Here is a 23,549-nt window from a genome sequence, read left to right as displayed (position 1 = left end):
CAAGAAATATAAAACAAACTCTTACAATGAAGCGTATGAAAGCATGCTGATAGTGCTCCGGGAACATTTTCAACTCTAAAGATGGCAAGAATTTCTCATCAAGATATTTTATACTCTTAGGGTGATCCGGAGTAGTTGGATCAATATAATGGGATGATAAGGGCGAGTAATGAATTAATATTTTGTGTTATTAGTGATGGATGATGACTATTGTTATGTGAAATTTAAGTATTGTAAACCTTAATATTGTGTTATTAGTTATTATAAGACTATAAGTTAATGTTTTATGTTTAAAATGCATAAGATTTTAGACTAATATATAATATTGTGTTATATTTATTGAATTAAATATTTGGTGTTATTAGACAATATTAGTATTAATTATGGTTATACTTTAATTTTAGAAAAGAGTTAGTTATTGTTTATTTTTCTAAGTGAATTTTATCATGTCAAATAATGGTTGGAGTATTGAAAATTTAGATATTTTCACATGCTATCTTATAAAAAGGTATCAAGGTAATAAAATGTTAACGGCCCGGTTTTCACCCGGTTTTTATTCGGTATAATCGTGGCCCGAAAATGTATAGGTTTCATTGGATATAGGGCCGGGTTCGAATCTAATAAATAGGCCCGGTATATATTTCGGGTCGGGTCTGGGTCACATCAAATCCGGTTTCACCCGACCTATGCACACCCCTAGCGAGTATCAACTTTATGATGGAGGAGTAATAAACAATAAGGGCACAGAGTTACAGACAATTAATCAAGGCCAACACTAACGCTAAGAAGATAATAAACAGGAATTTAAGAATTAAGAAAAACGATAAAAACAAAAAACCATGACACACATCAACTTTTTGGAATGTTCTTCCCAACAATCTTGGCTGGAGTTATTCGCAGAAGATTCCCTGGCTTACCAGGGACAGCACCTTTGATCATAACCACATTAAGATCCTTATCAATTTTGACAATTTTAAGCTTTCTAATCTTCCTCTTGGTTCCTCCCATCCTACCAGGCATCTTCTTTCCCTTGTATACACGGCCAGGTGTAGTTCCAGCACCGATTGATCCTAGTTGTCTGTGACTCTTAGAACCATGGGTCATTAGACCCCTCTTGAAGTTGTGACGCTTGATTCCACCTGCACAATACTTTAAGATAATTAAGTAATGTTCACGTCTGGCTGAGGGTTGAATGCTACTATCATGCATACCCATCTATCAGGCTATCAACTAAATATGTTATGAGCAGGAAGTCTAAGTGGTTATTGATTAGAGTTTAATAGAGAAAATATCTTAATGTGCATGATATTAAAAGATGTCGCATTGTTGTCACTGGATTTTTTATTCTCAAGGCTTCCTATTTTCTAATTTTCACTGTTTTGTTGACGAGAATTTAAAATAACAAAGCAATACAAAAATGATATTTCCTTTATGAAACTCGCACAATACCCATCGAATTCTCATGGATGGTTGAAAGAAAAGAGTGAAATGTGAATGGTCATGGCAAAAGTTGCTAAAATCAAGGGAAGAATTCTCTACTATCTAACACCCAATAAAATAAAAAGGATTTTGTTCTAATGGTTTTAAATAAACACTTGACGCTGAAAGTTTTCAAATGAGTAAAGTATTGTTTTGGTTCTTAAAGTTTTTGCCAAAAATCAAAATCATCTCCAACATTTTTAAAAAATTCATAACATCCATTAAAATTTTCAAATGGTTCACATGTTAAAAATAATTAACTTTTAGACGAATTTGCTCCTCAAACTCAGTGCCAAGTGCCAACCCCCCACCCCTCCTGGACCCCTGCCACCCCAGAACTCTCCCGTCGCACCTCTCACTATCCACAGACGACAATAAGCACTCACATCAACAATAACTGAATGTTCATGTGAATGATGCTGCTATATGGCCTAATTCTGGAGAAACCATTTAGGTCAAAGTAGCCTTTCCTTTTTCACTGTCCATTCTTCTCAGCTTAATGTCGATATTAAAAAAAGAGAGGACTCACCAAAGATATTGATAGAGACAGAATAGATGAGTGCAAAAGATATACTTTAAATTTGAGGATTTGGTGGGAATAAAGTAATAATTTGAGAAATATTGAATTTCTCTTGTGCATAAAGTTTTTCAAGAGGAGAATGCTAAGGGACAACATCTTAATAAGGAAAAATAAGAGTTCCAAATTCAAGTCAAATCCAAGCAAATATAATGCAAAATTCAATGGAAAACTACATGTAAATTATTAAAGAACTAATCTTACTTGCGATTAATTCTTATGCAGAGAGCCATTGTCTTATGAGATATAATATGGTTTGGATTTTCTAGATTTCAAGTTCAAAATTGACATAATATCAAAACTAATTGGGCTCAAATTGCAGACTCACATTATTTGTAATTTGAATAATGATGATCTGCTCGAGTGATAATATGAATTTGCATTAATTTTATGAGTATTCTAAAGACGTTGGATAAAAGAATATACATTCACGTTTACTTGCAATTTCATTCAGTGTTTTGCCTGTGATTCGGATTAAGTATGAGAATTTGAAAGCATGATTCTCTAAAGCAAATAGCAAGAAAAGAAAAGAACCTTGGAAACCCTTGCCGATGGTGGTGCCGGAGACGTCAACAAGATCGCCCTCCTGGAAGATTTGATCGAAGACGAGACGCTGGTTGGGCTGAAAAGCGTCGACGGAGAGAAGGCGAAACTCCTGAAGATGGCGCATGGAGATGGCACCAGCCTTCTGGAGATGACCCATTTCGGGTTTAGTCAATTTTCTCTCCCTCACCCTTTGGTACCCGACCTGGACTGCACTGTATCCGTCAGTTGCTTCCGTCTTCACCTGCGTCACGATATTGCCTTCCTTGAAGCCCACCACCGTCACGGGCACCACCTCTCCGTTGGCCTGGAAGTAGCTCATCATGCCCAGCTTCGTGCCCATCACTCCAACTCCAGCCTCCATGCTCATCGTCACCACCGCTCTTCTCGGCCTCCTGCTGCTCCCCGCTTTCAGTTTCAGAAACGACTTCGACTCCCGATTGCTCAACAAATCTGGGCTCCGCCAGTAACACCCTGATATCGCTGTACATATCGACATTATTGACATCTGAACTGAACTTCGCTTTACGAGAGGACCCTCAGTTGAAACTCAGTTGGGTTATGGAAGCATAGGCGATAAGTTTCTTATCCTTTTTGTTCTGTTCCCTATAAAATGGATACATATACCCGACCCAAATCCGGGCTTTTAGTTAATGAAAAAGAAAAGTGTTATTTTAGGTTTTAATTTTTGTTTTGTTAAATTTTAATTATGCCCGACCGAGAATCAGCGCGTAAATTAAGCAATGGGAACCATTCCCTCGACATTTTAATTATGCTGCCGCCAGCGATTATGCTTTTCTAGTTTTTCATGTCCGAAATCGCTTGATTTATTGCTGTGTTTTTCCTTAATCTTCTATTATTGCTCTTGGAAAGAGTTAGTAGGAGGAAAAAGAAACCGGTGTTGTTTAGTAATTTCTTAATCTTCTGTTATTGCTTTACTTGAAACCTTCATACTTTTGGCAAAGATTATTCTGTTAATTTGTCTGCATCAATCCTGTTCAGCTATGGTTTCAGCTTTCGAACATTCTGAGTGAAATATATTATTCTGGAATATAGGTGATTTTTCCAGCCCTTGATATACGTGTGAAGAATGTTGCAAAGACATATTCTCTTGGTGAAAACAATCTTTTTGATCATCTATTTGAGCTGCTAAATTCTTCCACCCACAACGATGAAAGTTTTGCTAGAGAGTTAGCATCCTGCACAGGAGCTTTGCAGACGTCAGTTAGTCAACACATGGCAAAGGAAGAGGAGCAGGTATAAGTTTGTTTACTAGTCCTTACCTTGAATTTCCAATTGGACCTTATAAGATAAATCCAGATTAAGGCAATAGCAAAATGGACTTACTTTTTGACATTCTTCATCCTAAAGGTACTAATGTTACTTCTTGATTAAACAAGACATTCATTAAAATGATGAGAAAATGACAGGTGTAATACTGGTCTAACCGAAATTAATTAAATAATAAGTTAAATAAGAGTGAATATGGTTGGAAGATTTGGCAATTGGAATTTGATGATTTAAATATGATATTTGGATTCAGTGAATTTTTCCGAGTCGGAAAACATAGTTTTCTGCGTAAAAGCGCGCAGTGGAATTTTGACCGGAAGTACCGGCTGAGATCTGTCTGGTACTGCAGCTGAGAAAATTGATTATGAGTAAATAAGATTAAGAAATGAGGAATTATAATTAGGGGAGGTAGAAATATTTAAAGTGCAACTTAGAGCGCTAATCTTAAAGGTTTTGGTCTAAAATTGGGCCAATGGACAAAAATAAGTAAACCGGGCATAAGTGGACCCAAGGCCCAACATATATGAACATTAGTTATGAGCATTTCAGCTCATTTTACCCTAAACAAGGGGTGTTGGGCGCTGAAATTGGGAAGAGAAAAGAGAAGAGAGAAAACCTAACTCTCTTTGATCTTCAAACCACAATAACTTGAGTTACGGAGCTCTGATTGACGAGCCGTTTGCGGCCACGCGTCGCTCTTCTCATCCTCTACAATTCTATCTAAGTTTTGTGGTGAGTATTTCATTCATCTCTACCCAGTTTTCGAAATTCTCTACTGTTACACGTTTTTGGGTAGTTGGTGTTGAAATCTTGTGGTTTTGGGTGTTTAGGGATACTCCAACATGGATTCTAAGTGAGTTCTATCCCTACTTCATATGGGCTGAGGTAAGATGTGCTCAAACCCTTGTGATTTGTCATTTTTATGAGCCCTAGGTTGATGTATGTATGTGATATTGGTTATGTTAGTGTATTTGGTGATGTTGGTGCACAATTGGGAGATTGGTATTGCTTGAGGAGCTTTGGTGAGGCTTGGAGCTAAGGTTGGTGAAGACTTCCAAAGAAGAGGCTCAATTGGTTTGGCTACAAGAGGTACGGTTTAAGTTTCATTTAAGTACCGTGTGTTGTGACGAGAATTCCTAGGCTAGATGCCCCTAGGATTAAGTTTGGATTGTGTAAATGGTTGGTGCTAATATGCATAGTTGGTATGCAATGTGAATTAATGATTGGGTTGAAAATTGTGTGGCCATGTATGCTTGGTGTATTGAGAATTTGATGTACCGGGTAATGAGTATTGATTTGTGGTTCGTGCATTTAAATTGTGAAAATTGGGCCGGAGGCCGTGAATTTTGGGCAGGAGGCCGGAAAGAGGTAAGAAAGGTAAGTCGATGTGTGCATTGTATGATGGCACAAGTGATTGGATGAATTTCAGATAATGAATATATGAATGATTAGGTTGGTTATTGAATAATAAGGTATGAGGAGTTGAAGTACGGAATTTGGTAATTTTGGGTGAAATTATGTAGATGAGGTATGTTTGGTTTGGTTGAGATATATTATGTGATCATATATGTGATTATGATTATTGATGCCTTGATGGTATGATGATGCATTAGAGATATGTATGTTGTGATATATGCTTGAGGAATGATTAAGGTTGATTTGTGGGTGAAACCACGTGATAGTGAGTATGATGTTGATTAGGTATAATGATGGTTAATTTGGAAATGGTATTATTGGAAATTGGGATGAAGAATGATGTATGACATGATATTGTGTTTATCCTTTAGGCATTTGATTGAGAAGTGTTGAAATGGTTGGATGTGGTTTTGGAAATTTTGGTAAAGTGTCAATGTATGAGTTGAGGATGGCTTGATGTTGATTTTGGTACATTTGGATTGATTTCAAAAAGGGTTGAAATTGGCATGTTTTGGTTGATTTTGAAAATAGTTGAAAATGGCTTGTTTTGAAAATGGCACCTTGTGGTTTTGTATGAAAACATGGTTTTTGGGCATATTTTGATGGGACATAACTTGGACTACGGATCCCTGTTTTGTGCCAAATTTGTTTAGAAATGAAATTGGATCCGGGATGTCCATGACGTTCGAAGAATGGGTGAAAAACGCTTTAAAATGAGAGAGTTATGTCCGTCGAAAGATTGGGGGTTGAATTTGTAAATTCTGCAGCTTTTAACTTAGAAAATTTTTAGCAGAACGACCCTCCGCGCGTAGGCACACTTGGCGCGTACGCGCCGTTCTTCCAGAAAGCACCATCCACGCGTGCGCGTGGTGTGCGCGGGCGCGTCGATGCGCTGCACCAAATGCCCAGCTATTTTCCAGAGAGTTGTGCCAGGGTTGTGCCAGTTTTGTGCCTGGGCGCAAGAGCACCCACGCGTACGCGTGGCTGACGCTTGCACGCCGTTTGGATATTTTCAACCCGCGCGTTCGCGCATATGGCGCTTGCGCGTCGATGAGTTTTTGGCCATCCACGCGTGCGCGTGGAGTGCGCGTACGCGTGGCCCTGCTTTCATGCCAAAGTTGATTTTTGAGTTTTAAAAGCCAAATCTCATACTTCTAAGCCTCCGATCTCACCCCTTATGTATTAAATCATTATGATATGCCTAGCAATGAGAAAGGAGCTAGGGGATGTAGTAACTTGCGAGTGAAGCAAGGGGAAAGGGTAAGATCAATGATGATCAAAGATGATTATATGAGATATGGAGGATGGCGGTGGAAGTACCGTGTATGCCATGAGCCGAAGGGCTATATTTATTGATAAATGGTTGGTTCTTGATTGGACCATGAGCCGGATGGCTGAGTTATTGCCGGATACGGCGGAGCCATGTTGATAAATTGGCTAGTTCTGGATTGAACTGTGAGCCGGATGGCTGAGTTATTACCGAGTTACGGCAAAGCCATTATGGATTATGGCTGAGTATAAAGGCATATGATAAATGAATAATGATGGAAAATGTTGAATGTAAGCATGTTTGTGTTTTCTCTCTGGTTGTAAGGGCGACAGGGCGCATATACCCTCTAATGGCGACAGGGCGCAGATACCCTCTAATGGTGACAGGGCGCATATTCCCTCTAATGATATTAATACGCAGCAGAGAGACTGTGCCCGGGTTAGCTACCGGACATGTCGGGTTGGCTTGATAACCGACAGATGATATCATCAGCCATAGGGCAGGCATTCATCATTTGCATATGTTTGAATTGTTTGGGTTTGCCATTTGTTTTGGATTTCTACATCATATATGCCATGTTACCTGACTATATGCTACTTGTTCTACTTGCACCATATTTGTGTATTACTTGCCTGTATTGCTTGTGTTTGTACAACTCAAAGGCCCCTCATGCTGGTGTCGGTGGGTGTGAGGGCTGTTTTTGATGGGATGAATTGATGATGCGATTGTATGATGATGATGATTATTGAATGAGATAATTGGAACTCCCTGGGTAGACGCAGTGATGTGGTTTCACTAGCTCCAGGCGAGGGTATGATGTATTGATATAGAATTGCTGAGGCAGAACAACTGGTGATAGTTTTGCTTATGATTCTGAGTCTGACTCGTGGAAGAGTCAGCGAGTTTGGAAACATGTGTAACAGGAACTAGATTTAGTATCCCCTTACGACAGTTGCCTATTCATGGATTAGTGAGAATTTAGGCTGGATATTTGGTGAAGAAGCTTAGGATGCTTAGTGAGTTTTTATTGCAGTGCATTGTATTTATTTGGCACTTTTACCGTACCCATGGGCCCGGGGTTCTCATTCCGTATATATCTCTTGTTTTTCAGATACAGGTCCAGGTGCTCAGAAGTGAGCTGTGGTTCGTCTGAGAGACGGCAAAGATATTTATTTTCTCTACTTTGTGTTTTGCTTAGAATCTCTCCACCTTTGTTTTGAAAAGATTATATTATGTATTGAACTCTTTTGGAACTTGCCTATAGAGGCTCTTATGTTTCCTTTGGGAGAGATTAGGATATACTGTTGTCATCTACTTTCATACTGTACCCTAGCCGGCCTAAACTTCGCGGGTCACGACTAGTGGCTATTTACTTATGCTATATATATCTATCTGTTATCTATCTCTTAATCTCCTTTATGCCTTGTCCGTATATCGCGTTTGGCTTAGCAGTTTAACTTTTCGTTGTCGAAACGTGAGTGATACGTCTTCACGATTTTATTTCTACTCTTTTCAGGCTTCTCGATTAATACTCCTTTCGAAAATTACCTATATTTATATATGAAAAATCCACCTGAGAGTCGTACCACCGTAATATCATTGACTTATGACTCGAGCATAAGGATTTGAATATTAAGGTGTTACATTATGGTATCAGAGCAGTTCGTCCTCGTGAGCCTGAGGGATGGAACTGCTTATGCTCCAATGCATACTCTGAGTATGTGCCTGTGCTAGTTAGGGTATCTAACCGATACCTCTAGCATGAAGTCCATGAGTGTACCTTTGGTACTTTGAAGCACTATACTTCCGATATTGAGACTGATCAACTTGATATCGATTGTTTGGTGTGTATAGGAACCAGATGGCGCCTCGTGGATCCGGTCGGGGACGTAAGAGAGACCGTACTAACACGCAGGAACCGGAAATTAACCCGAATAACCCGGTAAACCTTATGGCGGCGTTGGAGAATATGGCTGCGGCTATGCAGGCCACTGCGGAGGCTCTTGGGCAACAGATAAACAATAATGGCAATGGCGGAAGGGAAGCTCAGGGCCCGATGACACTGGCAACCTTCTTAAAGGTTAATCCACCTAAGTTCAAGGGAACCACTAATCCGACTGAAGCTGACACCTGGTTTCAGGCCATGGAGCGAGCACTGCAAGCGCAGTTGGTGCCTGAAGAGCAGTGTGTTGAATTTGCTACCTATCTGCTCACGGGGGAAGCATCGCATTGGTGGCAAGGGGCTCGACGTCTCCTGCAGCAGGGGAATGATCCTATCACCTGGGGTGCCTTCCAAGTGGAATTTTATAAGAAGTACTTCCCGAATTCTGCTAGAACAGTCAAGGAACTTGAATTACTGCAGCTGAAGCAGGGTACAATATCCGTATCTGAGTATACGGATAAATTTGAGGAGTTATTCAGGTTTTCTCGTATGTGTCAAGGAACCCCGGGAGACTTCAAGGAATGGAAGTGTATTAAGTATGAGGGAGGACTTCGAAGTGAAATCCTGAGCTCCGTTGGACCGATGGAGATTAGGGTCTTCTCCGAACTTGTGAACAAGAGCCGTATTGCTGAAGAATGTGTGAGGAAGGCTGTTGAGGCGAAGAATGACCGTCAGGAGTCCCACCGCAGGGAGCACAATCAAGAATACCCAACAAGGGTTCAAGAGTTTAAGAGAAGAGGATACCCACAACGTTTTCCCCAAAGGCGAAATGACCTTGCGACGAATAAGAATTCCCAAGGAAAAGGTAGGGAAAAGCAAATAGTGGCTGCTTCGGATGTTTTGAGCTGTCAGAGATGTGGAGGTCATCACCCAAATAGACCGTGTCGTTATGGTTCGGGTTTGTGTTACAATTGCGTAAAGCTAGGACATTTGGTCAGAGATTGCCCACATCGGAAGGACCGGGAGACTGCCAGGTCTGATTTTCATACCTGAGGTAATAAGAAAACTGATAACTTAATTCTTTACCACTTTAGATAATGTTGAAGGCTGGTATTCACTCATAATACATGGTCGAATGAAAAATTATGATCTGTTCTAGATAACCCTAAGTTATCTTAATAGAAGGTTTGGTGAGCATAAGTGATTAGGTAGGCCTTTAGCGGAAAGCAACCTCAGAGTGGAATGACTGGTGGGGGATGTCAAAGCCATCATCCGGGAACTCCGTGTCGAGGTGGATTGGGACTTTGCCATGGTTGTAGAGGAGTTGGACACATGTCCTGGAAACGTCCTAAGAAGGTCAACCGGAATACTACCAAGGGCCAACAACAAGGTCGTGTGTTCACTACAACAACGGGTGATACCGTTAGATCCGACGGTTTGGGAATTGGTAAGCGAAAGATCAGTAACAACGTGTTAAAAGTACGATTAAGTTGGTATGTGGTTTTGGCTATCATAGATAGAAATCTAGTGAATGCCAGTCATGCTAAGTTGTGGTTGAGTACTTGAGGAAGTAAGTGATAGAACTCGTACTAGACGAGAGATCAGAATAAAGCAGCGGAAACTTGTGGAAGCAGTAACGCAGGATAGCTACGAATAAGAGCTGTAAAAGTTTACTATAGTATCTTATGTTTGAATACTTGAAGGGTTAAGCGGGTCACTGCAAGTAATGATCCCCAAATAGTTGGAAATGTTTGCGGCTGCAAGCTTTGATGGTTCTAAAGTGGATGAGGAATCTATCATTAATGCACAATTGGATTTAGATGATGAGAGAGTGCAAGTTGTCGTGTTTGAGAGATGAGTACCATGATGTTGGGTCATAGTGACCTTGGATTTAGATTGGGATTTATAATGATTGGTTTTGAAAGACGAATGTGAAAACCATTAAATTGAAATGTTGATGCGGTACTGAGATTGGTTTGAGGAAACTCGTGACAGGTGGTAAACTCCAATTTTTGGGGAGGTACTGTTGAAAATTCTTCCCCAAGCATTTGAAAGAGTGTTGGTTTTGGTTTTGAAGATGATTTTTGATATGTGTAATTTTAACAAAAGAGATGTGTTTCAAATGCTTTTATAGATTATTAAAGGAAATGCGGATTCTTATGATTTTGTTAACTTGCTATTCCAAACTCATTTGATTTCTAGAAATGAAAGGGGTTTTTTGATTGATAAGCCAGAGACTTTATATCAGCAAGTCATGCAAAGATTTGAGGGTTTGAGAATAAGAAAGTAAGTTTGGAGATTATGCTTGGAGTTGAACTGTGATTAGAGGAATTGGCTTGGTAGAGAGAGAGAGAGAGGATAGTGATGGAGTATGATTAAGGTGTGGTGATGATCTTTAATTGATTATAGTGATGTGGGATAATGACTATGATTAACGATGATGGCAACCTTATTGACGACATGATTTGAGATTTAATAAGGTGTGAGTTGATAAGACGATAAAAGTAAGGAATGAGGCTGTTGGTCGGCGTTGAACGAACGACCGAGACCCTCAAGGATAGAGAAATTAGAGCGCGGCAACGGAAGCACGCAGAGTAAAAGGACCTTGAAACTGTTATGCGTTTGATATAAAGGCAGACTATGCTCGCGTACTCGTAGTGATTGATGAAATTTTCGAGGGCGAAAATTTCTGTTAGGGGGTAGAATGTAATACCCGGTCTAACCGAAATTAATTAAATAATAAGTTAAATAGGAGCAAATATGGTTGAAAGATTTGGCAATTGGAATTTGATGATTTAAATATGATATTTGGATTCAGTAAATTTTTCCGAGTCGGAAAACATAGTTTTCAGCGTAAAAGCGCGCAGTGAAATTTTGACCGGAAGTACCGGCTGAGATCTGTCTGGTACTGCAGCTGAGAAAATTGATTATGAGTAAATAAGATTAAGAAATGAGGAATTATAATTAGGGGAGGTAGAAATATTTGAAGTGCGACTTAGAGCGCTAATCTTAAAGGTTTTGGTCTAAAATTGGGCCAATGGACAAAAATAAGTAATCCGGGCATAAGTGGACCCAATGCCCAACATATATGAACATTAGTTATGAGCATTTCAGCTCATTTTACCCTAAAGAAGGGGTGTTGGGCGCTGAAATTGGGAAGAGAAAAGAGAAGAGAGAAAACCTAACTCTCTTTGATCTTCAAACCACCATAACTTGAGCTACGGAGCTCCGATTGACGAGTCGTTTGCGGCCACGCGTCGCTCTTCTCATCCTCTACAATTTTATCTAAGTTTTGTGGTGAGTATTCCATTCATCTCTGCCCAGTTTTCGAAATTCTCTACTATTACACGTTTTTTGGGTAGTTGGTGTTGAAATCTTGTGATTTTGGGTGTTTAGGGATACTCCAACATGGATTCTAAGTGAGTTCTATCCCTACTTCATATGGGCTGAGGTAAGATGTACTCAAACCCTTGTGATTTGTCATTTTTATGAGCCCTAGGTTGATGTATGTATGTGATATTGGTTATGTTAGTGTATTTGGTGATGTTGGTGCACAATTGGGAGATTGGTATTGCTTGAGGAGCTTTGGTACAAGGCTTGGAGCTAAGGTTGGTGAAGACTTCCAAAGAAGAGGCTCAATTGGTTTGGCTACAAGAGGTACGGTTTAAGTTTCATTTAAGTACCGTGTGTTGTGACGAGAATTCCTAGGCTAGATGCCCCTAGGATTAAGTTTGGATTGTGTAAATGGTTGGTGCTAATATGCATAGTTGGTATGCAATGTGAATTAATGATTGGGTTGAAAATTGTGTGGCCATGTATGCTTGGTGTATTGAGAATTTGATGTACTGGGTAATGAGTATTGATTTGTGGTTCGTGCATTTAAATTGTGAAAATTGAGCCGGAGGCCAGAAAGAGGTAAGAAAGGTAAGTCGATGTGTGCATTGTATGATGGCACAAGTGATTGGATGAATTTCAGATAATGAATATATGAATGATTAGGTTGGTTATTGAATAATAAGGTATGAGGAGTTGAAGTACGGAATTTGGTAATTTTGGGTGAAATTATGTAGATGAGGTATGTTTGGTTTGGTTGAGATATATTATGTGATCATATATATGATTATGATTATTGATGCCTTGATGGTATGATGATGCATTAGAGATATGTATGTTGTGATATATGCTTGAGGAATGATTAAGGTTGATTTATGGGTGAAACCACGTGATAGTGAGTATGATGTTGATTAGGTATAATGATGGTTAATTTGGAAATGGTATTATTGGAAATTGGGATGAAGAAGGATGTATGACATGATATTGTGTTTATCCTTTAGGCATTTGATTGAGAAGTGTTGAAATGGTTGGATGTGGTTTTGGAAATTTTGGTAAAGCGTCAATGTATGAGTTGAGGATGGCTTGATGTTGATTTTGGTACATTTGGATTGATTTCAAAAAGGGTTGAAATTGGCATGTTTTGGTTGATTTTGAAAATAGTTGAAAATGGCTTGTTTTGAAAATGGCACCTTGTGATTTTGTATGAAAACATGGTTTTTGGGCATATTTTGATGGGACATAACTTGGACTACGGATCCCTGTTTCGTGCCAAATTTGTTTAAAAATGAAATTGGATCCGGGATGTCCATGTCGTTCGAAGAACAGGTGAAAAACGCTTTAAAATGAGAGAGTTATGTCCGTCGGAAGATTGGGGGTTGAATCTGTAAAATCTGCAGCTTTTAACTTAGAAAATTTTTAGCAGAACGACCCTCCGCGCGTAGGCGCACTTGGCGCGTACGCGCCGTTCTTCCAGAAAGCACCATCCACGCGTGCGCGTGGTGTGCGCGGGCGTGTCGATGCGCTGCACCAAATGCCCAACTATTTTCCAGAGAGTTGTGCTAGGGTTGTGCCAGTTTTGTGCCTGGGCGCAAGAGCACCCACGTGTACGCGTGGCTGACGCTTGCGCGCCGTTTGGATATTTTCAACCCGCGCGTTCGCGCATATGGCGCTTGCGCGTCGATGAGTTTTTGGCCATCCACGCGTGCGCGTGGAGTGCGCGTACGCGTGGCCCTGCTTTCATGCCAAAGTTGATTTTTGAGTTTTAAAAGCCAAATCTCATACTTCTAAGCCTCCGATCTCACCCCTTATGTATTAAATCATTATGATATGCCTAGCAATGAGAAAGGAGCTAGGGGATGTGGTAACTTGCGAGTGAAGCAAGGGGAAAGGGTAAGATCAATGATGATCAAAGATGATTATATGAGATATGGAGGATGGCGGTGGAAGTACCGTGTATGCCATGAGCCGAAGGGCTATATTTATTGATAAATGGTTGGTTCTTGATTGGACCATGAGCCGGATGGCTGAGTTATTGCCGGATACGGCGGAGCCATGTTGATAAATTGGCTAGTTCTGGATTGAACTGTGAGCCGGATGGCTGAGTTATTACCGAGTTACGGCAAAGCCATTATGGATTATGGCTGAGTATAAAGGCATATGATAAATGAATAATGATGGAAAATGTTGAATGTAAGCATGTTTGTATTTTCTCTCTGGTTGTAAGGGCGACAGGGCGCATATACCCTCTAATGGCGACAGGGCGCATATACCTTCTAATGGTGACAGGGCGCAGATACCCTCTAATAGTGACAGGGCGCAGATACCCTCTAATGGTGACAGGGCGCAGATACCCTCTAATGATGACAGGACGCATATTCCCTCTAATGATATTAATACGCAACAGAGAGACTGTGCCCGGGTTAGGTACCGGACATGTCGGGTTGGCTTGATAACCGACAGATGATATCATCAGCCATAGGGCAGGCATTCATCATTTGCATATGTTTGAATTGTTTGGGTTTGCCATTTGTTTTGGATTTCTACATCATATATGCCATGTTACCTGACTATATGCTACTTGTTCTACTTGTACCATATTTGTGTATTACTTGCCTGTATTGCTTGTGTTTGTACAACTCAGAGGCCCCTCATGCTGGTGTCGGTGGGTGTGAGGGCTGTTTTTGATGGGATGAATTGATGATGCGATTGTATGATGATGATGATTATTAAATGAGATAATTGGAACTCCCTGGGTAGACGCAGTGATGTGGTTTCACTAGCTCCAGGCGAGGGTATGATGTATTGATATAGAATTGCTGAGGCAGAACAACTGGTGATAGTTTTGCTTATGATTCTGAGTTTGACTCGTGGAAGAGTCAGCGAGTTTGGAAACATGTGTAACAAGAATTAGATTTAGTATCCCCTTATGACAGTTGCCTATTCATGGATTAGTGAGAATTTAGGCTGGATATTTGGTGAAGAAGCTTAGGATGCTTAGTGAGTTTTTATTGCAGTGCATTGTATTTATTTGGCACTTTTACCGTACCCATGGGCCCGGGGTTCTCATTCCGTATATATCTCTTGTTTTTCAGATACAGGTCCAGGTGCTCAGAAGTGAGCTGTGGTTCGTCTAAGAGACGGCGAAGATATTTATTTTCTCTACTTTGTGTTTTGCTTAGAATCTCTCCACCTTTGTTTTGAAAAGATTATATTATGTATTGAACTCTTTTGGAACTTGCCTATAGAGGCTCTTATGTTTCCTTTGGGAGAGATTAGGATATACTGTTGTCATCTACTTTCATACTGTACCCTAGCCGGCCTAAACTTCGCGGGTCGCGACTAGTGGCTATTTACTTATGCTATATATATCTATCTGTTATCTATCTCTTAATCTCCTTTATGCATTGTCCGTATATCGCGTTTGGCTTAGCAGTTTAACTTTTCGTTGTCGAAACGTGAGTGATACGTCTTCGCGATTTTATTTCTACTCTTTTCAGGCTTCTCGATTAATACTCCTTTCGAAAATTACCTATATTTATATATGAAAAATCCACCTGAGAGTCGTACCACCGTAATATCATTGACTTATGGCTCGAGCATAAGGATTTGAATATTAGGGTGTTACAACAGGCTACAAAGAGATTAAAGAATAAGGGATCCTCCTTATTCTAAAAGGAATTTAAATACTATTCTTAAATCTTGGAATGTGGGAGAATGCCAGATTGTCCAATGTGGTGGAACTTAGATCCAAATTAATCTTATGATGAGAGGTTTAATAAATTCTAGGACACTAAAGCCATATATGTGTTTCTATTTTTGGGTTTTAAAAATTATTTACTTCACTTGTCCAGTAGAAATGACCCAATAGGCGGTTTGTCCTATTCAGATATTCACGACCAAGAAGTACTGAATTCTCTTTCTTTTCGGATAGCCCTGAAAGGAAAAGGAAGGTTGGAATGCCAAAAATTCAGCCAGAGCTGCTCCCGTATACGGAACAAGATATTGTAATATAGCTAGAGAATCCGCAGTTGTTGCTTCATTGAATTTGCTTCATTAATAGGATTGCCCCATATTGTAGGGTGGATCTCGAAAAATATGAAAGATCTCCCCCCAAGTCGTACATACGACTTTCATCAAATACGACTTTCTACATAATTCTATATGTATCCATATGTATCTATACAATTCGAACTATTCTAAGTAAAAAATAATAGGATATAATAAAATCGTTTTATTTATTTATAAGAATTTAATATTAATATATAAATATAAATCATATTAGATTTCACATTATTCTGTTTCATATATCATATATATATATATATATATATGAAATAGAATAATATAAATTTTTAAAATAATAAGATTAAATAGAAAAAAAACTATTCCATTCCATATTTTCATTCAAAACCGTGCATGAGACTTTCATCTTGCACGGCTCCTAAGTGATAAAAGAAAGAAGAACTCATTTTCTTTCTTTTTTGATTACCTTCCTCGCGTATGTATAAGACCGAATCCATTCGATTTAAAATTTTCAAAAGGATTACTATATTAATCCTTAACTTTTTGAGGAATCCTTCATCAGTCGTTGTGAATGACCGAGAAACAGGAAATTTTTTATGCCCATCCCTTGTTTGGACTCGCATTGGTTCTGGGCATAACGTGGGGTTTAGGGGTTGTTGTATTAAATAGCTGGCCAAATGGGATGATAGTACCCTTAAGTTTGGGGCTCAGAGTGATATGGTGCCATCGACTAACATCAACACATTCAAATTATTGAACCTTTAATGTGATATTAATAAATATAACTAAAGCCAAATTTACTTATCAACTTTGTACATTACTTGTATCCATAAATCTTTAAGCTGTTAACATTTGGTCTGATAAGAAGTATTTTATATAAAACTTACAGCTAAAGTTGATTTCAGGAAGAAATTGAATTAAGAATTCACGTATATTCCAATGCAAGTGGAATTTGTAAAACTGAGTAAGTAGAAATCCTTTTGGATGTGTCTGAATTTAATTTTCCCCCTTTTCTTGGGTGATATCAGGTATTTCCTTTGCTTATTGAGAAGTTCTCTCTCGAGGAGCAGGCATCTTTAGTTTGGCAGTTTCTTTGCAGTATTCCTGTGAACATGATGACAGAATTTCTTCCATGGCTTTCAAGATCCATATCACCTGATGAACGACTGGATTTGCAGAATTGCTTAATCAAGATAGTGCCAGAGGAAAAGCTTCTTCAAAAGGTGTGGTTTTAAATTTTAAATTCTGTATAAGGCATTGCTGATTCCTTTTCTTGTTGATGTTGCTTTATGGGTTGAAGCTGATATGTGATTATAATATATACAATTCTTACTTATTGAAGGTATTTTCAAGTGGATGGAAGGGAGAAGCAGTGTTAACACAGTTGACAGTTGCGTAAAACATTCTCAAGTTCAATCTAGTAGTAGCCCATCAACTGGAAAAAGGAAATATTCTGGATCTACCCTGGATGACTCTGATGCCATTGGAACACATCCTATAGATGAAATATTGCTCTGGCATAATGCAATTAGAAAATAGCTAAGTGAGATAGCAGTGGAGACCAGAAAGATACAAAGTTCAGGGGATTTTACAAATCTATCCTCTTTTAATCAAAGATTGCAGTTCATTGCTGAAGTTTGTATATTTCATAGGTACCACCTTAGTTTAGCTTACCCAATTATGTTTCTTTTAAAAATTTCCATACTTGATTCATGGTACTGTATGTATTTTTCTGCAAACTTATAGTATTGTAAATCTGATGTTATTTGAATAGCAAAGACAACCTTCCATGTCTGAGGTATTGATTATTTATTACTGGCAATGTAGTATTGCTGAGGACAAAGTTATTTTTCCAGCAGTAGATGGAGAATTGTCATTTTTTCAGGAGCATGCTGAAGAAGAAAGCCAATTTAATGACTTTCGGTGTTTGGTTGAAGGTATTCAAAGTGAAGGAGCAACATCTAATTCAGAAGTTGAATTCTTTTCAAAGTTATGCTCACATGCTGATCATATAATGGAAACCATAGAGACATTTCCGTAATGAAGAAGTTCAGGTGAGTCATAAATGTTTATGTGATAATGTTTGGAGGTGTTTGTTGGAAATTCGGAATTAGTTAGCAAATTTGATTTTATTCTGCAACATAAAGATTGATATATTTGGTTTGTGGGATATGCATCATATGTTCAAAGTTGATAAATATGACCAATTCTCATATATATTAGTTAATTAACCGAATTTTATCATAAGTATGACACTGAAAGTTTTTGTTTCATAGTGCGTAATTAAATTTTATTCTGTGATTTTGACAAGATAGTTGCAACACAAGTTACCTTTCAAGGAATGTTAAATGCGCTTAATTGATCTATTCCATAGGTCCTTCCACTTGCAAGAAAGCACTTTAGCTTTAAAAGGCAATGCGAACTTCTGTATCAAAGCTTGTGCATGATGCCTCTGAAATTGATTGAGCGTGTCCTTCCATGGTTGATAGGATCATTAACAGCAGAAGAAACAAAGATGTTTCTGAGAAACATGCAGTTGGCAAGTTATATGTCTATTTTAATATATTTGCCTGCTTAAAGAAATGAAATTTCACAATTTCATCCGACAATTTTTCATCCAAAAACAAAAGTCTATATCTGACAATATCCCAATCTGTTTCAGTTCCAGAAATGGATTCTGCTATAGTTACACTCTTCTCTGGGTGGGCTTGCAAGGCTCGTATTGAAGGTCTATGTTTGTCTTCTGGTGCTTCAGGCTGCTGTCCTGTTCAAAGACTTTCTGATACAGAAGAAAACATTGCTTGGCCATTCTGTGCTTGTGCTTCCGCATCATCTGTAAGAGATTGTTTAGTATTAGACAAATCAGATGGGAACATAAAGTCAGCCAAGCGAAACTTATTAGAGTCCCACAACTAGGGGTGTTCATGGTTCAGTTTTTTCATAAACTGAACTGAAACTGCACTAAACCATTTTAAATGGTTTAGAAACTGAACCAAACTACTTTGTCAAATAAGAAACTGGTTTTAAACCAGTTTACAATACAGTGCACCAGTTTAAACCAGTTCATAAAAATAAAACCAGTTTTAATTGAAAAAACCAGTTTAAACTGGTTTATAGGCTAAAACTAGTTTTAACTTTTAACATATATAAAATTAGTTTTTACATTTTCTCTCTCCCCCTCTCTCTCCCATTCTCTCTCTCTTCTTCTCTCCCTCTCTCCCCCCCCTCTCTCTCTCTCTCTCTCTCTCTCTCTCCCTCTCCCTCTCTCTTTCTTTCTCCTTTCGTTCTCCCTCTCTCCCTCTCTCTCTTCTTCTTCTCTCCCTCTCTCCCCTCCTTTCTCTCTCTCCCACTCTCTCTCTCCTTTTTTCCCTTTCTCTCCTTCCCCTCTTCCTCTCTCTTCTTCTCTCCCTCTCTCCCCCTCATTTCTCTCTCTCCCTCCTCTCTCTTTTCCTTCTCTCTCTCTCTCTCTCTCTCTCTCTCTCTCTCTCCCCTTTCCCCTCTTTCTCCCCTCCCCTCTCTTTGTCTTTCTCTCTCTCTCCCCCTCCTCTCTCCCTCTCTTTTTCTCTCTCTCCCCCTTTTCTCCCTCTCTATCCCTTTCTCTCATTCTCTCTCTCCCCTATCCCTCTTCCTCTCTCTCTCTCTCTCTCTCTCTCTCTCTCTCTCCCTATTCACCATTCTTCTCCCCCTCCTCTCTCTTAACATATATAAAATTAGATTTTACATTTTTTTTCTTTCCCTCTCTCTCTCCCTCCCTCTCTCTCTCTCTCCTTTTCTCCCTTCTCTCCCTTTTTCTCTTTTCTTTCCTTCTTTCTCTCTTTCTCCTCTTCTTTCCCTCTCTCTCCCTCCTTTCTCTCTCTCTCTCTCCTTCTCTCCTTTTCTCTCTCTCCTTCCCCTCTCACTCTTCCTCTTCTCTCTCTCTCTCCCCTCTTTCTCCCCTTCCCCTATCTTTGTCTTCCTCTCTCTCCCCCTTTTCCTTTTCTCTCTCTCTCCCACTCTCTTCTTATCTTCCTCTCTCTTCCCCTCCTCTCTCTCTTTCTCTCTCTCCCCTGCCCTTTTTCTCCCCCTCCCTTTTCTTTCTCTCTCCCTTTTCTCCCTCTATCCCTTTCTCTCATTCTCTCTCCCCTATCCCTCTTCCTCTCTATCTCTCTCTCCCTCTCTCTCCTTCCCTCTTCTCTCTCTCTCTCTCCCTATCTCACTTTCTCTCCTTCCCTCTTCCCCTCCTCTCTCTCTCTGTCTCTCTCACTTTCTCTCTCTCTCTCTTCCTCTCTCTCTCTCTCTTGCACTCTTTCTCCCCCACCCTTCTCTCTCTTTCTCTCTCTGTCTCCTCATTTTCTTCCTCCTCTCTCTCTTTTTCCTATCTTTCTTTCTCCCCTATTTTTTCTTCTTTTCTCTCTCCCTCTTTCTCTCTCTTATTTTGGATAAATAAGGGGGAGAAAAAGAGAGAGAAGAAGGATATAGAGTGAGAAAAGGTTGAGAGAGAAAGAGAAAAGAGAGAAAGGAAGTGAAGAAAGAGGAGAAAGAAAGAGAGGAGTGCGAAGAAAGAGAGAGAAGAGGAGAGAAAAAGAAAGAAAAGGGGGAGAGAGAGAAATAGGAGAGAAAAAGAGAGAAAAAGGAAAAAGAAGAGAGAGAGAAAGAGGAAGGGAGAAGGGAGGGAGAGAGAGAGGAGGGAGAGGAGAGAGAGGGAAAAGAGAGGGAGAGAGAGCGAGAGGAAAAAGAAAGAGAGAGAGAGAGGAGGGGAAGAAAGAGGAGAAGGAGAGAGAGAGGAAGAAGAGGGGGAGAGCTCGAGAGAGGAAGAGGAAGGAAAGAGAGAGAGAGAGAGAGGAAGGAATCGGGAGAGAGAGGGAGAGGAGGGAAATGAGGGAGAGAGAGAAAGAGAGAGAGATATATATATATGGGAGGGGAGGAAGAGGAGAGAGAGAGAAAGAAAGGGGAAGAGAGAGGGAGAGAGAGAAGAGAGAGAGAAAGAGGAGGAGAGAGAGGGGATGGAGAGGAGAGAGAGAGAGAAAGAAAAGGGGAGAGCGAGAAAAAAGAGGGAGAGAGAGAGAGAGAGAGGAAGGAATCGGGAGCGAGAGAGAGAGAGAGAGAGAGAGAGAGAGAGAGAGAGAGAGACGAAGAGAGATGGGAGGGGAGGGATAGGAGAGAGAGAAAGAGAGAGAGAGAGAGAGAGAGAGAAAGAAAGGGGAAGAGAGAGGGAGAGGGAGAGAGAGAGAGGAGAGGGAGAGGAAGAGAGACGGGAAGAGAGAGGGAGAGAGAGAGGGAAAAGAGAGAGAGAAGGGAGAGAGAGAGAGAGAGAGAGAGAGAGAGAGAAAGAGAGAAGGAGGGAGACAAAGAGGAGAGAGAGAGAGAGGGGAGAGAAAGAAGAAAGGAGAAAGAGAGAGAAGGGAGAGAGGGGAGAGAAAGAGGAGAGAGAAGGGAGAAAGGGGGGAGAAAGAGGAGCGAGAGAGGAAGGGGAGAGAGAAAGTGAAGGGAGAGAGAGAAAGAGTATGTAAAAACTAATTTAGAGTTTAAATAAAACCAGTTTTAATTTGGTTTTAAACTAAACTGAACCATAAAAACTGGTTTTTAATAAACTGGTTTTCATAAAAACTATGGTTTCAGTTCAGTTTCAATTCAGTTCAGTGAAACCAGTTTTTTTGCACACCCCTACCCACAACAATGGTGATATCACTGAAAATCCAGAGACTTAAAATGTCCATAAACAATGTTTTGCTACTCGGTCTTGTTGTGTGCCAGGTTTAGGAGTAAACAGTAACAATTTGGGGCTGAGTTCTATTTCTACAGCCAAGTCCTTGCGGTCCTTGTCTTTCAACTCTTCTGCCCCATCTCTTAATTCCAGTCTTTTTTGTATGGGAAACAGAAAGCAGCTCATCTGATGTTGGATCTGCACAAAGACCAATTGATACCATATTTAGTTTCCACAAAGCTATACGAAAAGATTTGGAGTATCTAGATGTTGAATCTGGAAAGCTGAGTAATGGTGATGAGATAGTTCTTCGGCAATTTAGTGGAAGATTTCGTCTTTTATGGGGTTTATATAGAGCTCATAGTAATTCAGAAGATGATATAGTATTTCCAGCATTGGAGTCAAAAGAGGCACTTCATAATGTGAGTCATTCATACATGTTGGACCATAAGCAGGAAGAACAATTATTTGAGGATATTTCCTGTGTTCTTTCTGAGCTTTCTATGCTTCACGAAGCCTTGCAGATGAACCATATGCTAGAGAACTTAAGTGAAAGTAATTTTAGAACTTCTGATTCCAAGGGTAGTGAGAATATTAAAAAGTATAATGAACTCGCAACTAAGCTTCAAGGAATGTGCAAATCCATAAGGGTTACTCTGGATCATCATCTTTTCAGGGAGGAGTGTGAACTGTGGCCATTATTTGGGAAACATTTCACTGTAGAAGAACAGGACAAGATAGTGGGACGGATAATTGGAACAACTGGAGCCGAAGTTCTCCAATCAATGTTGCCATGGGTAACTTCCGCGCTTACTCAAGATGAACAGAACAAAATGATGGACACATGGAAGCAGGCAACTAAAAACACTATGTTCAATGAATGGCTCACTGAATGCTGGAAAGATAGTCCAGCACCTATAACACAGATAGAAACTTCAGATCATAACACTTCTCGAAGAGGTTTATATTGAGCTTTAGTTTCTTCCATGTTTTATGGAAATTGTATGATAGATATTAATATCATAGATTGGTATTGTTCATTCTTAGGTGCTGAATATCAAGAAAGCTTGGACCATAATGATCAAATGTTCAAGCCTGGTTGGAAAGACATTTCGGATGAACCAGAATGAACTTGAGTCAGAGATCCGAAATGTTTATCGTGATTCAACTCTTGATCCAAGGAGAAAGGCATACCTTGTGCAGAATCTGATGACAAGGTCTGTATAAGTGAGCATGATTCTCTGATTTTATTTAAACCTAGCTTTATTTATAGCACCTTGCCCTTTCCTCATGAACATACACTCATTGATTAGCTATTTGTGTACTGTAGTCATTGGATAGCTGCTCAGCAGAAATCACTGAAAGCCATAACTGAAGTAGCATATATTAATGATACCTTTTATTATTTGATTATCATATCGGGCCTGCTACACATACAAGCAAAAACGAGTTACAAGTTTTACAAGTTGGCCCAGCCCATAAACAATACACGCGCATGAAGAGGGATTGAATGGAGCGTAACATTCACGCGCTACCCACTCAAACGGTTACGTTCGCTTCGAGTAATGGCAGACTCTTCCACTTCTTCCACTTCTCAAAGCAATTCAAAGAAAACGAAACCCTTCCATTTTCCAGCAAAATTCGAAAATCAAGATATACATGCCGTCGCTAACCTTCGAAACCTCCATCAACACACCATCAAACTCTCGATCAAGAATCTCTAGAGAAAACAAAGCTACAATACTCAAGGTACGTTACATTACAATTCCTGTATATTTTCCAGATTACGAACTAGGTTTTACTTTTCTTCTACGTTGTTGTTCTAGGTTTTACTGTTATTCTTGCTTCTTTGTTACACTGTTCTTCTACGTTGTTGTTCTATGTTTTACTGTTATTCTTGTTGTTCTAGATCTTCTGGTAACTGATTTTTGGGGGTATATTTCGTAGATTGGGGGGTGTATATTGCTTGACCTTGTAATGTTGCTTGATATTGAAGCATGTTTGAGTGATACCTGACTGATATATATGGATGTATCTGAATCATATCTATGGG

The 23,549-nt window shown here is 39.7% G+C and overlaps 1 protein-coding gene and 1 pseudogene across 1 annotated transcript; one reads left to right on the top strand and one right to left on the bottom strand.

The window, feature by feature from the left end:
- Positions 1-520: 520 nt before the first annotated feature.
- Positions 521-3,208, bottom strand: LOC107630335 (large ribosomal subunit protein uL3c). The gene is made up of 2 exons (XM_016333435.3): positions 2,591-3,208; positions 521-1,139 (listed from the first exon to the last, which is right to left on the bottom strand). The coding sequence occupies exons 1-2, from the start codon at positions 3,105-3,107 to the stop codon at positions 850-852; spliced, it is 807 nt and encodes a 268-aa protein (XP_016188921.2). The 5' UTR covers positions 3,108-3,208; the 3' UTR covers positions 521-849.
- A 4-nt stretch (positions 3,209-3,212) lies between these two features.
- LOC107632983 (zinc finger protein BRUTUS-like) lies at positions 3,213-23,417 on the top strand (annotated as a pseudogene).
- Positions 23,418-23,549: the final 132 nt, after the last annotated feature.

This window comes from Arachis ipaensis, chromosome B3, assembly GCF_059453495.1.
Source record: "Arachis ipaensis isolate K30076 ecotype BB chromosome B3, ASM5945349v1, whole genome shotgun sequence".
NCBI lineage: Eukaryota > Viridiplantae > Streptophyta > Magnoliopsida > Fabales > Fabaceae > Arachis > Arachis ipaensis.
This window is presented reverse-complemented; position numbering and strand designations above follow the sequence as displayed.